We start from the raw sequence: 13,129 nt of genomic DNA, 5'->3' as shown, positions 1-13,129 counted from the left end.
TAAAAACTACCTGCTCTCCCCAACTCAAACACAACAGGATTTGGCTATGTAATCTTGGGCATCACAGCTTCTTCATCTGTAAGGTTACCTTAATAAAACCTGTCATGTCTACCACAAGAGATGTTGTGAGGATCAAATAAATGAACAGCTTTGTGAAACAATTTTCAAGCAATAGGAAAATGTTAGTTATGTTTAAGTTCTTTAATCACGTTCCCTTGTAACCGAAGGCTCCTTCTTATAACAGGGACAGGCACTGCTGGAATACATTTGATGACCGTGAAACAGAATGAAGCGATCTGGCCTCTACAGGGACAGAGCCTCGTGACATTGGGTGCATTAGGGCATGCTTATGCAATGACTAAAGACTGGCCTCAAGGTTATGGTCTAATTGGTCAATTTGGAAATACCATGGTGTTCTCTTGGGACAATGTGCATACAAACCTGGATGCTGTTTGAGAAAGAAACAGTAAGACATCCCAGTAGATGCAGTGAAACAATAATAAAAGCTGACTTAAGGAAAGTTGGGGTAAAAAAGGTCTATTCATAAAGAATATAAGGACTTTACCAGTAAAAGATCCTGTGCCAGTGACACGTATGTGCACGTACATGCGTGTGTGTATTCCCTGCCTTTCCCACTAGATCCTTTCCCACTAGAGGGGTCAATGTGGAATATGGAAAGGTCCAGTTGCTAGTCCTGGTTCTACCCTTAACTACTGGGGTGACCTAAACCAGTCCTTTCACAACTCAGTAGGCCTCAGTTGTCACTTGAATGCATGGTAATAGAAAATTTCGAAGTTTCCTTCCAGTCCTAAAACTCTATAGCTTGAAGCACAATTTCATATGATCACTCTATAAGTGATTTTAGATTTTCATTGTCACTACTTTTACAACACTGTTAGTCAAACCAATGATTGATTCAACCAGAGTTCTTTGTCAGGAAATTAGCCCCCTATTATATCATTATTTCTGCAGGAAAATATGAGCTTCTCTTCAACTACTGTAATGGCTACAACATATACTATAATTTGCAGCCAGTCAGCCAACAAACCTCTGTGGTTGGGCTGCCCATGCTGTATGAGTGGTTCCTGGGAAGCTAGAATCCTCTTTTGTACCCATCATTAGCTAAAATTAACCCTGAGATGACTTCAACAATGCTCCAAGCCCACCAATAGGTGAGGGGTAGAGGGCACTTTTAGTTCCTTCTCTTCCCTCCAGGAGTTGATAGCATTCCCCCATACTGGACAGTCAGCACACTGGCGTTGTCTCTGCTCTTCATTGTTTGACAAAAGATGTGACACATGCATAGTCAGGCAACCCCATACCTCAAAGTCCCATGCACTTGGCGAAATTGGAAATGTGGTAACTGAGAACATGGAGTTCTTCACCCAATCCACAACCCAGGCTACCACAAAGTCACCATAATGCTTTTATAACTCTCTGTGAGTCATTCAGCAAACCCACCACAAATTGTTTTAATTCTAGACCAGCTTCCCCAAGCTACCCAGCTACCTACAGCACTTCCCTTTTATCAGCAACAGGAATATATAGTCTAGAAAAATTCCTTGGGAAAAACATATTAATTCAACAGATATTTCTGAATGCCTACAATGTGTCAGGCAGTGTTCTAGGCACTAGGGACATAGCTGTGACCAACACAAACATCTTTGCCTTCACAGAGTTTACATTCTATTTGGTACAGTCTGCCAAAAAACATGCTTTTCAAATTGTTCTTCTCATCTTTTAAACATAGTCCAGTTTGTCATGATCTTTCTTATAATGTGGCACCCCAAAATTGAGCAAAAACTCCATCCAAGTATTCTAAAATGGAACCTGGCCTTCCAGATCATAATGAAAGTGTATTTTTAAATTTATATTTACCTTTGTCATGGTAGAAGGATTGAACGTATTTTATTTAACAGTTTGTCAGCTTGATTTATAACTGAAATATTTAGACATGTAGTCTGTGGGCCTCCACTTGTGCTCTGGTCTCAGGCCCCCGCAGTAGGGGGGATGTGTTGATGGGACAGTGTTTCTCCCTTCAGAATTAGTTTCTTATTCATGGCATCAAAATCAGTAGCTTTAAGTTCAGTTTTCTCCAAACGAATCAACAACACAGTATAATTTTTGTTAGGTACTGTCTGTTGCAAAAAACAAACTTGCACAGGTGAGCTTCCCAAGTGGGTTTTCTCCTCCCTTTCTTACCTGGATTCCTCACAGTTGTACCTCTTCTCTGCCCCAAAACACATTTGGAGGGACACTGATGGATAGGCTGTTCTTTAGTTAGGTGTGCACTCCTATCCAATCAGCTACTGCTGGAGGGGGCCATGTAGTACAAAGTATGGTGCCTGAGAGCTAGCTCATCAGCAGGGCCTGTGGGAGAGACAGTTTTCCTTAGAAGTGGCTGTGGGCACAGTAGACACCACGATGGTTCAGTACGGTAGTTGTGGCGAGTCTTGGCAGCCTTCCTGTCATTTACCACATATTCTTCAAGAAAACAGTTCGTCTCCTTATTAACCACAATACACCATCATGGTGTATCGCTATTAGTGGAGCACTAACCACCAGGGGACATGTCTTCTTTCTGTGGAAGGTGTAAATGATTAAATCTGCCATCATCAGTAGTTCTTCCTCATTTTTCTGAGGTGCACGTGATATACTGCTTCTTCCTTAAAAGGTACATAACTCACTTTTGGTGGGATCTGCACCCCACTTAGTTGGGGAGTCAGGAAAGGTCTAGATAAGGCCCTAGCAAAACGGTGATGGTTTGGGTCCTGAGATCCACAGTGAGGCTTGCTAGAGGGGAGATTTATGAATCTGAAACAAGGTCCTTAGAAAATGCCAAGGAAAAAGACTGAGAAAACCAAGTCCAGGTGACAAGTCCAGAGGGCAGAACAAGGTTTAAAATGGGAGACAATCCAAGGATCATGAATTGGGCAAAGCTGGAACAGATGGAGGGTGATGTGAGAACCCCTGAGACGGGAGTCATGTGCCTGTGCTTGCTGTCATGCACGAACCAGGTGGTGAATGGTGGGCGGCGCTCCCCTGAAGGCTTGTGATGGAGGGGGATGTTCAGGAAGAGCCTGTTTCTTCTTCTCCATTTACTCCTGGTCACATTCTTTTGTCTCCAGTCTCTGGAGAGTCATTCCAACTCTCCTCCATCACCTTGGAACCTTTTACTTTCTGCTGTGATTATTTCCTCCTGCTTATCTCAGACTCTTCAATCTCTTTAACAACCTGGAGTTCAGTGTGACATGTCTCAAGCCCTTAACCAGCTTGCTTTAAGCAACACAGTCCAGAAGACGAATTTGGCATCTGCCTTGCAGGTCACTGAACCTGTTCCCTCAGCATGCGCATGCTTGGAGATCAAGAACAGCTTTGTGTCCACCCCCAGGGTGACCCCGCCCCCATATTATGCCGTTCCTGGGAAGAGCGGCTTTCTCTTTGTGTCACTATCCTGCCCCACCCACACCCAAGCCTCATAATCTATCAGTAGAGGTCGCAGCTAACAAGATGACTTGTTATCCTCTCTCTGATTCGCTCCCACGTCATCTCACGGACTCACACCCCATTCTTCCAGTTAGGTAATCCACATGGTCACAAGAAATACCTTGGTCGCATACCTCCACATGTGCTGCATACTCCACAACTTTCCTACGAGTGCTGTCTGAAACAGACACACACACAGCTCAACAGCCAAAGATGCTGCTGCTGATAATTCCAAGAAGAAAGTCCCTTGAATTGGCTCAGCTGAACCTGAGACCATTCAAGTGTCATTATCCCTAAGGAAGGCTTTTTTAAGACCAACCCACGGTTGCCCTACTTGCAAATGACCATGTCTGAACCCCTATTTCCACCTGAGACAGCTTTTCCTTTTACACAATGCAGAATAGCTGTGAAGTCACCAACCTAAACGTGACTTCCAAGGTGGGGGTGGGGTGGTGAGTGTGGGGGAAAGGGGTCGCCCTCAGAATCCCTGTTTGGAATGTATTTACAAATGGCAGTCCAGGGTGCCTGAAATCTTACTATTAGTGCCATAGGATGGGAACATGGAATGCAAAATGGGCTTTTGTGGACTGGCATGGTAGCCAAGGTCTCTCTTTTAGCTCCAAAGGACAAACTTATAAACTTTTGGAACATATCTTCTTCATAAATTTGGGGCTATCTCTAGTGTGTACATTATATCTATTAAAACTCTTTGTATAATAGAATCCTGTTGTTGATAAAGCATCTGCTATGACCTAAAGCAAACTTTCACCTTTCAAGGACAATATTTTCTCCCTTAGAAAAAATTTTTGCTGCTGCTTCTCAGATGCCAGTTACTTGGTACTATTCCAACACCCCTAAACTCTGAGGTGTTTACACAAGCTAAAAACACACACAACTTATAAAGAACCGGCCACTTCACCTGAAATTTCCACCTATTCATTTAAATCAATTGCAACATCAAGAAGACGTTACCTTGGTCAAGGCTGTACTTCAATTCAAGAAGTTTCTAAGTGTTTGCCAGTGGCCTAAATGCTGACTTAGGATCAAGGGAAGTGTTCATTAAGTACACGGTGCCTGCAACACATGGGACAAACTTAAATTGCACAGAGAAAAACCCCATAGCAAAAGTGCTTCAGGTTACCAGGGATTATAAAAAGGCAGGCATGGGCCGGCCCCCTGGCTTAGCGGTTAAGTGCGCGCGCTCCGCTGCTGGCGGCCCGGATTCGGATCCCGGGCGCGCACTGACGCACAGATTCTCCAGCAATGCTGAGGCTGCGTCCCACATACAGCAACTAGAAGGATGTGCAACTACGACATACAACTGTCTAGTGGGGCTTTGGGGAAAAAATAAATAAATAAAATCTTAAAAAAAAAAAAGGCAGGCAAAATCATTTTTGCCACGAACCGGTTGTGGTGACTTATCTCCGAATTCATATAAATGTGTAATGGGAATATCATCCAGCCCTTGAACACTAGTATGGATGCAGAGTGTTCTGCAGTAGTTTAGAATTTACACTGACAGAGGTCTGTCTCAACCAACCAACTAGTATTTCCTGAGTGCCTATAGTGGGGGAGATACAGGTACTAAAAGACCTTCTGAATAAGCAGTTCAATTGTTTTTCTTATTCAAGTAACTCAGGATCCACAGTAACTCCATCTAATGTGCCATCAGAGGAGTTGTAAGTTGAACTCAACTGATGCTCACCACGAAATCCTTTTTCTCTTGAACCCTCAATAAAGTCTCCTTTCTCTGTGCATCCAACTAAACTAAATAGCTACCTGTAAACAGAGTACACATAGCAACAATATACAGTCACATATTTTTTTCCACATCTGTTATCTTATTTAAGAGCCAGGGGTTTTGGAGTCAGAATCAAGTCCCAGTTGTGATTGTCAGAATAAGTAAATCTGACCTTGGGTAAGTCACTTAAGCTCCCTGGGTCTCAGTTTTCTCATCTCTACAATGGGATTAATAATAGAAATTACCACGTTGGATAGTTGTAAAGATTAAATGAGCTAAGATTTGCATATTTGCAAATATGCAGATTTGCATAGCACAGGGAGTCCACACTCAATAAATGGTAGATTTAATTATTATTCTTTAATAATTGCCTCAACCTTTGTAAGTTTGCCAGGCAGTTATAATTATCCCTGCTGGACAGATGAGATTAAGTAATTTATCCGGGGTTAAACAATTCATTAGTGGTAGCTCCAGGGATCCTGATTGCAGGCCCCAGGACCCCCACCACACCCGGTCACCCCCAGTCCACCTTATAGACTTTTATAGAATGGGCTGCACTGTCCAGCACAAGAAGGGAATTCTCCTTGGTGAAGGTCAGTGCTACAGGATGGGAAAGACCATGGGTGATGATGGGCTTCAGTATGGGAAACTCTTCCGGTTTTCCTAAGCATAGGACAGCCTGACTAGAAGTATCCGCAACAATCACATTCCCCTGGTGGTCAAAGGTCACAGCGGAGGCAGTTATTTCAGAGGGGAAAAAAAGGCTCAGTCCAAACGTATCCACCTGGCCGATGAGCTGCACACTCGCGTTGAACACCTTCACCGTCGTGCTGCAGGCGCCGGGCCCCACAGCCAGGGGGCGCTCGAGGACCGCAATGGCCCCGGTGAGCCAAGACACAGCCACCCCTCGGGGACTGCACAGATCAGCTTGCAACCTTTCAGTTCCCCGAAGGACCCCTTCAGGAAAGTCGACTTCCAGGAGGTGCAGGGACCCTGCCTCCGCATCAGTTACCAAGATCCCATTCTGAGGGGTGGTCTCCACACCCCAAGGTAAGGAGAACTGGCCTCCAATGACAAGCTTGATCTGGCCAAAAAAATCAAACACTTTGATGGAGCGGTCGCCGGCATCGGTGACAACCACGTGGCAGTCGTTGGTGACGGTGACATCAAGTGGGTACCTAATGTCCTGAGCAGCGTCTCCCTTCTCTCCAAACTGATGAGCACATCCTCCCCCGGAGTCAAAGATCTTGACCCGCCTCCTGCCGTCGTGCACCACCACGACTCGCCCCGTCTTGGGACACAGCGCCAGCCCGGTGGGGTTGACTAGGGTCCCCCAGCCGCCGAAGGCGTGGTGGCAGGTGAGGGTCCCGGGGCCGCAGGGGGCGGCGCAGTGCGCGGCCGGGGCCGTGCGAAGCGCGGAGCCCAGGAGCTCCAGGAGGTGCAGCACCGGCAGGCAGTCGCTGGTGTCGCAGCCCCGGCAGGCTCGCCGGCAGAAGGGGCACTCCAAGGCCAGTGTCCGCGGGTGCGCCAAGGCGGCCACGCAGGCCAGGCAGACCACGTGGCCGCAGGCCAGGTTGCGCGGGCGCCGCTGCTGGCGGTGGCCGAACCTCTCAAAGCACACCTTGCACTCGAGCAGGCTGATCTCAGCCTCGCGCACGAGTTCCCGCAGCGCCGGCCCGCTCCCCGCGGCCTCGGCACCCATCGCGCGGCCCCGGGCGCTGCCCTCGCGCCGCCCGCCAACCCAGCCGGACGCTGCCCCCGCGCTGCCCTCGGTCACGGTCACGGGGCGGGGCGCTGGGCTTGACGTCAATCTCTACCGGCCGCTGGGCCGCGACCTGCTGCCCCCTGGTGGGCGCAGCGGCACTGAGGGCCTGCGAGTGGACATTTGCAAGATGTATCCACAGCGCGAGGTCAGACCCGAAATCGTCACCACAGTCGTGAATGGATTATCTCCACTTTACACGGGAAGAAACACACCTATTGAGGACAAGGAGGTTGCTCCCTATTACCCAGCTCGTAAGTGGCAAAGCAAGAACTAGAACCTAGTCTTCCAACCCTGGTGCCCTGCAGTTTCCAATCCGCAGAGCTGGGTGCTGGGTGCTAGGGCTGGGCAGGCATAAAACGTGGTCTCATAGCTCATGATGCTTATGAGCTAACTGGGAAAACAGAGACACACGAGGGAAGTTAAATGTCAAGGGGGTAAAGCAGGTGTGCGTACTTCTTTTGCATGTTCTTTCACATTGTAGTCTAGTAGATTCTTAACGAATACTTGTAAAATGAATTCATGTATGAACAAAGGAATGTTACAGGACAATACAAGAAACCCACCAGGTGAATGAGTGTCAGATGCGGGAACCATGGCTGGGAATGTCTTCCAGAGGAATTAATATGAACTAAGAAAGCAGCTACTCATAATTGCTATAGAACTTACTCCATGCCTGCCCTTTTTTGAGTGGTTTGCATAGATTATCTTATTTAAACCTCATGACAATCTTATAAGGGTATATTTTCATCACCCCTTTTCCACAATAGAGTTCATAGAGGTTAAGCTGGGGGTCACATGACTAGGCAGTGGCTGGGCCAGGATTTGCAGCCAGGCAGTTTGACTGTAGAGCCACACTCTTAACTCTCCAGTGGTTTTCAAACTTGGTAAACTCGGCCCATAGTAAATACCTGGGTCTCATCCCGAGGTTTAATTGGTCCAAGGTATGGTCTGGGCATCTGGAATTTTTAAAAGCTTCCCAGATGATTACAATGTGCAGCCAAGTTTGAGAACCACTGCACTACGATAATCCCTTCAAATTGGGCCAGGTTCAATTCTTCCCACCTCAGTTAAGACTGAAAGCAAAGAGAATCTACCCTATGTTAGAAAATCTTCAAACAGGAGATAACATAATCTCTCTAAGGAATCCATGATGATACTACAATCTCATTTTTAGGAGTCCACCCAATGTCTTACATGAAAATTGTCTTTATAAAACCTACATATCAGATCACTTCTCTTCATTTAGAGATCATCATCATCATCGTTCACTCCCTTATTTGCTAGACTTCTGAGAAAACAGGGGATTTTTATTCCTTATTAAAACTTCTCGAAGGGCCGGCCCCGTGGCTTAGCAGTTAAGTGCACGTGCTCGGCTACTGGCGGCCCGGGTTGGGATCCCGGGCGCGCACCGACGCACCGCTTGTCCAGCCATGCTGAGGCCGCGTCCCACATACAGCAACTAGAACGATACGCAGCTATGACATACAACTATCTACTGGGGCTTTGGGGAGAAAAAGGGAAAAAAAGGAGGAGGATTGGCAATAGATGTTAGCTTAGGGCTGGTCTTCCTCAGCAAAAAGAGGAGGATTGGCATGGGTGTTAGCTCAGGGCTGATCTTCCTCACAGGAAAAAAAAAAACCCTCGAGGAAGCTTTAATGTAATACAAGAAAGAACATTTTCTTATCAAGTGTTACATAATTCAAAGATTATCTGTGTATTAGGATGCAGTAACCAACTCAGTATTATAATTCCAGACTATAATTCATTTCCATTCCAAATCAATAGCCAACTAAAGTCACATCAAATAGAAATTACTTTCTGAAGTAATCTTTAAATCAAGAAATACATTCAGGACACCAAAAATGGAATATTTTTAGAACTAGTATTGTCTAATAGGGATATAATGAAAGCTATATATATAATATTAAATTTTCTAGTAGCCACATTTTACGAAGTAAAAAGAAACTAGTGAAATTAATTTAATTGCATATTTTATTTAACCCAAAATATTATCATTTTGATGTAATCACTATAAAAATGATTTGATTTGATTATTTAATGAGATATTTTACACTCTTTTTTTTAGTACTAAGTAAAAGCCAGTGTGTATTTTACACTCACAGCGCATCCTAATTCATACTAGCCCCATTTCAAGGGCTCAGTAACCACATGGGGCTGGTGGCTACCGCATGGAACAGTACAGATCAAGAACAAGTCTGTGCTGTGATATATTGCCTTCTCAAGATGCTTTCCAGACTGATTTCATTGATCCTTGACTTGTTTCTAACTTTTCTCTGCTCCAACAATGTTTTAAAACAGATCCAAAGACCCTAACTCATTGCTGACTGTGGCGGAGCTTAGACCCTTCAGTGACATTGTGCCAGCCTGGGTGTGACTCTCAGGAGAGAGGAGCTGGAGGCCTCAGCAACCTTGCTCTGCTCCGTTAATCCTCCCTTCTCCTTCTTGATCCTTTGCTGCCCCTGTGGGGCAGCCAGTAGTACTGCTCCAAAAGGCAGAAGGTGTGTGGGGAGGCAAACCAGAAAAAGCTGCAATACACCTGGCATATTTAAGAATTTCATAGTCCTCGCTCTACTGCTTGGTAGTTAGGCAGCACAGTGGTTCTGGAAAGCGCTGTGGCACATACACAGACAATCTACCCAAATGATTTGCTGTCAAGACTCTAATTGGTAAATGTGAAGTATGGAAATATAACTGTGGCATTTGATTGGGCGTTGTGGTTTTTTCAATTACACAAAGCTACAGAACGAAAAGCATGTGGGTTTGAGGCTTTCACAAGTGAGGATCCCCACATGTTAGCTGCGCATCCTTAGCAGTCATTTTCTTCACGTTTGTTGCCTCCATTCTGTTCCAGCGTTCCTGTCAACCCAACCCTTTCTTTGCTCTTGTCCTTCTACTTTACCAAGTATACGAAGTTCTAGTTCCCTTTTCATCCAATCTTTTTTTGTCTGTGAGGAAGATTAGCCTGAGCTAACACCTGTTGCCAATCCTCCTCTATTTTGCTAAGGAAGATTGGCCCTGGGCTAACATCTGTGCCCATCTTCCTCTACTTTATGTGGGATGCCTGCCACAACGTGGCTTGATAAGCAGTGCTGCGGTCCATGCCTGGGATCTGAACATGCGAACTCCTGGGCCGCTGAAGTGGAACACATGAACTTAACCACTACACCACTGGGCCAGCCCCAATATCCAATCATAAGATTGTTTTTATCTGCATTCCTCTTTCTTTTGCTCCTGTCTCTGAAGAGATAAACTAAGTTCCAGGAGAGCAGGAACCACGTCTGGTTTTGTTTGATACCATATCTCCAGGGCCTGGCACATGCCTGATACACAGTAGGAGCCCAACAAATATTTCTTAAATGGATGAATGAATGAATGAATGAATGCTTAAAAGGATACTCCTTTCAGGCAGCAAACCTAAATGTTATACCTTTTCTTTGATGATTTTCTAGTATTTATAGGAAGCATTGTTAGGAAAGTAGCATTTATCCAGGAATCATGCTAAGCATTTTGCTTATTTCTAGAGTCAATGCTGATAGGTTTCTCGAATACCTTATAGAGTATAATCTTCATTACCTATATACACACATTGATCAATAAAAGAAATGCCCTGAGTCTAACTCTAACATTTTGAGTTTTCTGTGATGAATCTTTCCTCCCCCATGGCCGAGTCTCTATAATTCCTCTGTACTTTCTCCAATACTCCTCACTTACAGGGTCCTAGAATAGCAGGCCCATGTCTTCCTGCTTCCGCCTAGAACGAGCCCTGAGGGTTGTGGGGGCAAAGGGCTTGCAGAACAGAACTTGTGGTCAGTGCCTGACCTATGTGCAAAGTACCGCATGGCAGAGGAGGGAAAATGGAGACCCAGCTCAGGATGGGTACAGTGAGAAGAGGGAGCACAGGGGGGCAGGCTGAGGAATCTGGGGAGGGAGGTAGTACTTAGGCAGGTGGGCTCCTGGTTTTGCAAGTGTGGCGAGATACGCCAATATGTGCAATCCCAGAACACGTCCAACGACACAGTTACATCCCAGACCATACCTGAAAAGACATCGGAGAAAGGCAGAGGAGCAAGCCACATAGAATAGAGTCTTCTCAATCACGGAGGAGAGGCGCAACCTTTTAAAAGGGATCAAAAACAGTTGGCGCTTTAGTATGGGCTTAGGAGCCCACAAGAGCAAAAACTTGCTCCCTTTCCAACCCGAATCCCTCCTGGGTTGGTCAGTTTTGAGTTTCAGGCCAGCCTCAGGGCACCTCCTCACCAGGCGAATTTCCTTATTGCCCGTTGTGGTTCCTTAGACTCTGACTGGGCTCTGGTGACGTCTCCAGGTTTGTTCTCCCCCAGGGGCATCCTGTCTTCCAACGTCCCCTCTGACTACCATCTAATTTCGTAACTCAGCCCCATGTGCTTGGTTTCTCAAGGGTGAGGGATTGGGTGGGGAAGGGAAGAGTGGTTTAGCCTTGAATGTTTTGAGCACATACAGAAAAATGAGCTGGAGCTGTATGGTTGGAAATGGGAATCTGGAGATTTTAATGTTTCTCAAATTTGAGCGTTCCTCAGGGAGCCATTTTTGGTCTTTTTCTCTTCTCTTCCCACCTGCTTTCCCTGAGCAATGTCTCCTCACTTCTCATGGTTTAAGTCGCCACTTATTTGCTGACCCTCGTGTACCCCTAATGCAGTCTTACCACACTATATAGTAATATTTAACATTTGGTCTCTGCCTTTAGAACCTAAGATTCCTCAGAGCAGGACTCTCTTCAATCATCAGTCAGTCCTCATCTCCTAGCACATTCAAGAGTACTTACATTTGCTGAATGACTCTAATAACAGGGAAAGATTACATAATTATGGTACTGCCATATGAAAGAACATTATGCAGCTATTAAAAAGTCTTGTTTTTAAAAAAATATTTAGTGACATGAGAAAGCGCTGATGAAATACTAGAGAAGATAGTAGAGATCCAATAATCTATCCATAATATGATCGCAACTTTGCAACAACATACATGTGTGTGAACAGACAAAAAAGATATGACAACACATCATCCTTTTAGCAGTAATTATCTCTAGTTATAGGATTTGGCTGCTTTTGTTTTTCTTTCTTAGAATTTCCTATACTTCCCAAATTTTCAATGATAAAGTATTATTTTATTATTATTTAAATATAAATAAATGTTAATATTTTATGGTATATTTTATTTCTAAATACTTCACTTGATTATTCTCCTTCTATCTGCTATTGAGAGCTAACACCAATATAGAAACAAATTTCTATTAATACCTACCGGTAGGGATCACAGATTTTTAGACATATATTCACACCTTAAAGCTACACATAATAAATAAACTTGGACCATGATTATTTGCCACCAACCAGCAGAGTGACTGTGCTTAACGTATTCATATGGAATTCTATCCTAGCCCCATCAACTTAGCCTCTTCAGTGAATTTCTAATGTAATGTTTATAAGAAATAAAGCATATCAGATAAGAAGTGACAGAAAGTCAGAGCAGTAAGGATTAAAGACAATTTTGATTTTTTAAAAGTGGTCAGTAGAAATCTTTTTTTTAAAGGAAAGATCTTTAAAGAGTGTGTGATATATATTTGTGTATATATATGCATACACACATCTGTATCACACATTCATTAAAATAAAACGATGAGAGGTATGCACTACAGTTGTGAATGAGAAAAATTATTTGAACTAACTTTTCTGTGGGTGAGGATTCTATTTGTCATTTCATTCTTCTGCCCAGGAATCCCCTTTCATCTGATAGTATCTCTCAATCCCCTTTCACCTGGTAGTATCTCTCACAAGGTACATCTTTCAGGCCACCTTCTGTGGTCCCCATACCATTAACCCTTTAGAGAACCAAATCTCCAGCTCCTCAGAGGTAGGCGTTAAAGCTTTGGTTGTATTCCTTTGTGTTTTTCCTTCCACATTCACCCCAATAGACTATGACGTACTTTTCTCGTTTCGTCCTGCCACTGAAAACATTAAGAGTCTATATGCTGGTGCAGACATGCCTGCTGTTTAGGCAGGGCAAGGCATTTCCTAAATCACTGTGTGCAGGGCACAGAGGCTCAGGTAATCTCTTATTTCAATTACAAAATTAAATAA

At 44.6% G+C, this 13,129-nt stretch overlaps 1 protein-coding gene across 1 annotated transcript; it reads right to left on the bottom strand.

Annotated features, from left to right (window-relative positions):
* Positions 1-5,603: 5,603 nt before the first annotated feature.
* On the bottom strand, positions 5,604-6,929 carry NHLRC1 (NHL repeat containing E3 ubiquitin protein ligase 1). The gene has a single exon (XM_058554035.1). It carries the CDS (start codon positions 6,927-6,929, stop codon positions 5,742-5,744), a length of 1,188 nt encoding a protein of 395 aa, XP_058410018.1. The 3' UTR covers positions 5,604-5,741.
* Positions 6,930-13,129: the final 6,200 nt, after the last annotated feature.

This window comes from Diceros bicornis, chromosome 14, assembly GCF_020826845.1.
Source record: "Diceros bicornis minor isolate mBicDic1 chromosome 14, mDicBic1.mat.cur, whole genome shotgun sequence".
Classification (NCBI taxonomy): Eukaryota; Metazoa; Chordata; class Mammalia; order Perissodactyla; family Rhinocerotidae; genus Diceros; species Diceros bicornis.
The sequence above is the reverse complement of the archived record's forward strand: the minus strand, read 5'-3'. Positions and strand labels throughout refer to the sequence as shown.

Bases quoted from the DNA above. Each gene is read 5' to 3' on its own strand.
- NHLRC1 (XM_058554035.1), bottom strand. From the start codon at position 6,929: ATGGGTGCCGAGGCCGCGGGGAGCGGGCCGGCGCTGCGGGAACTCGTG.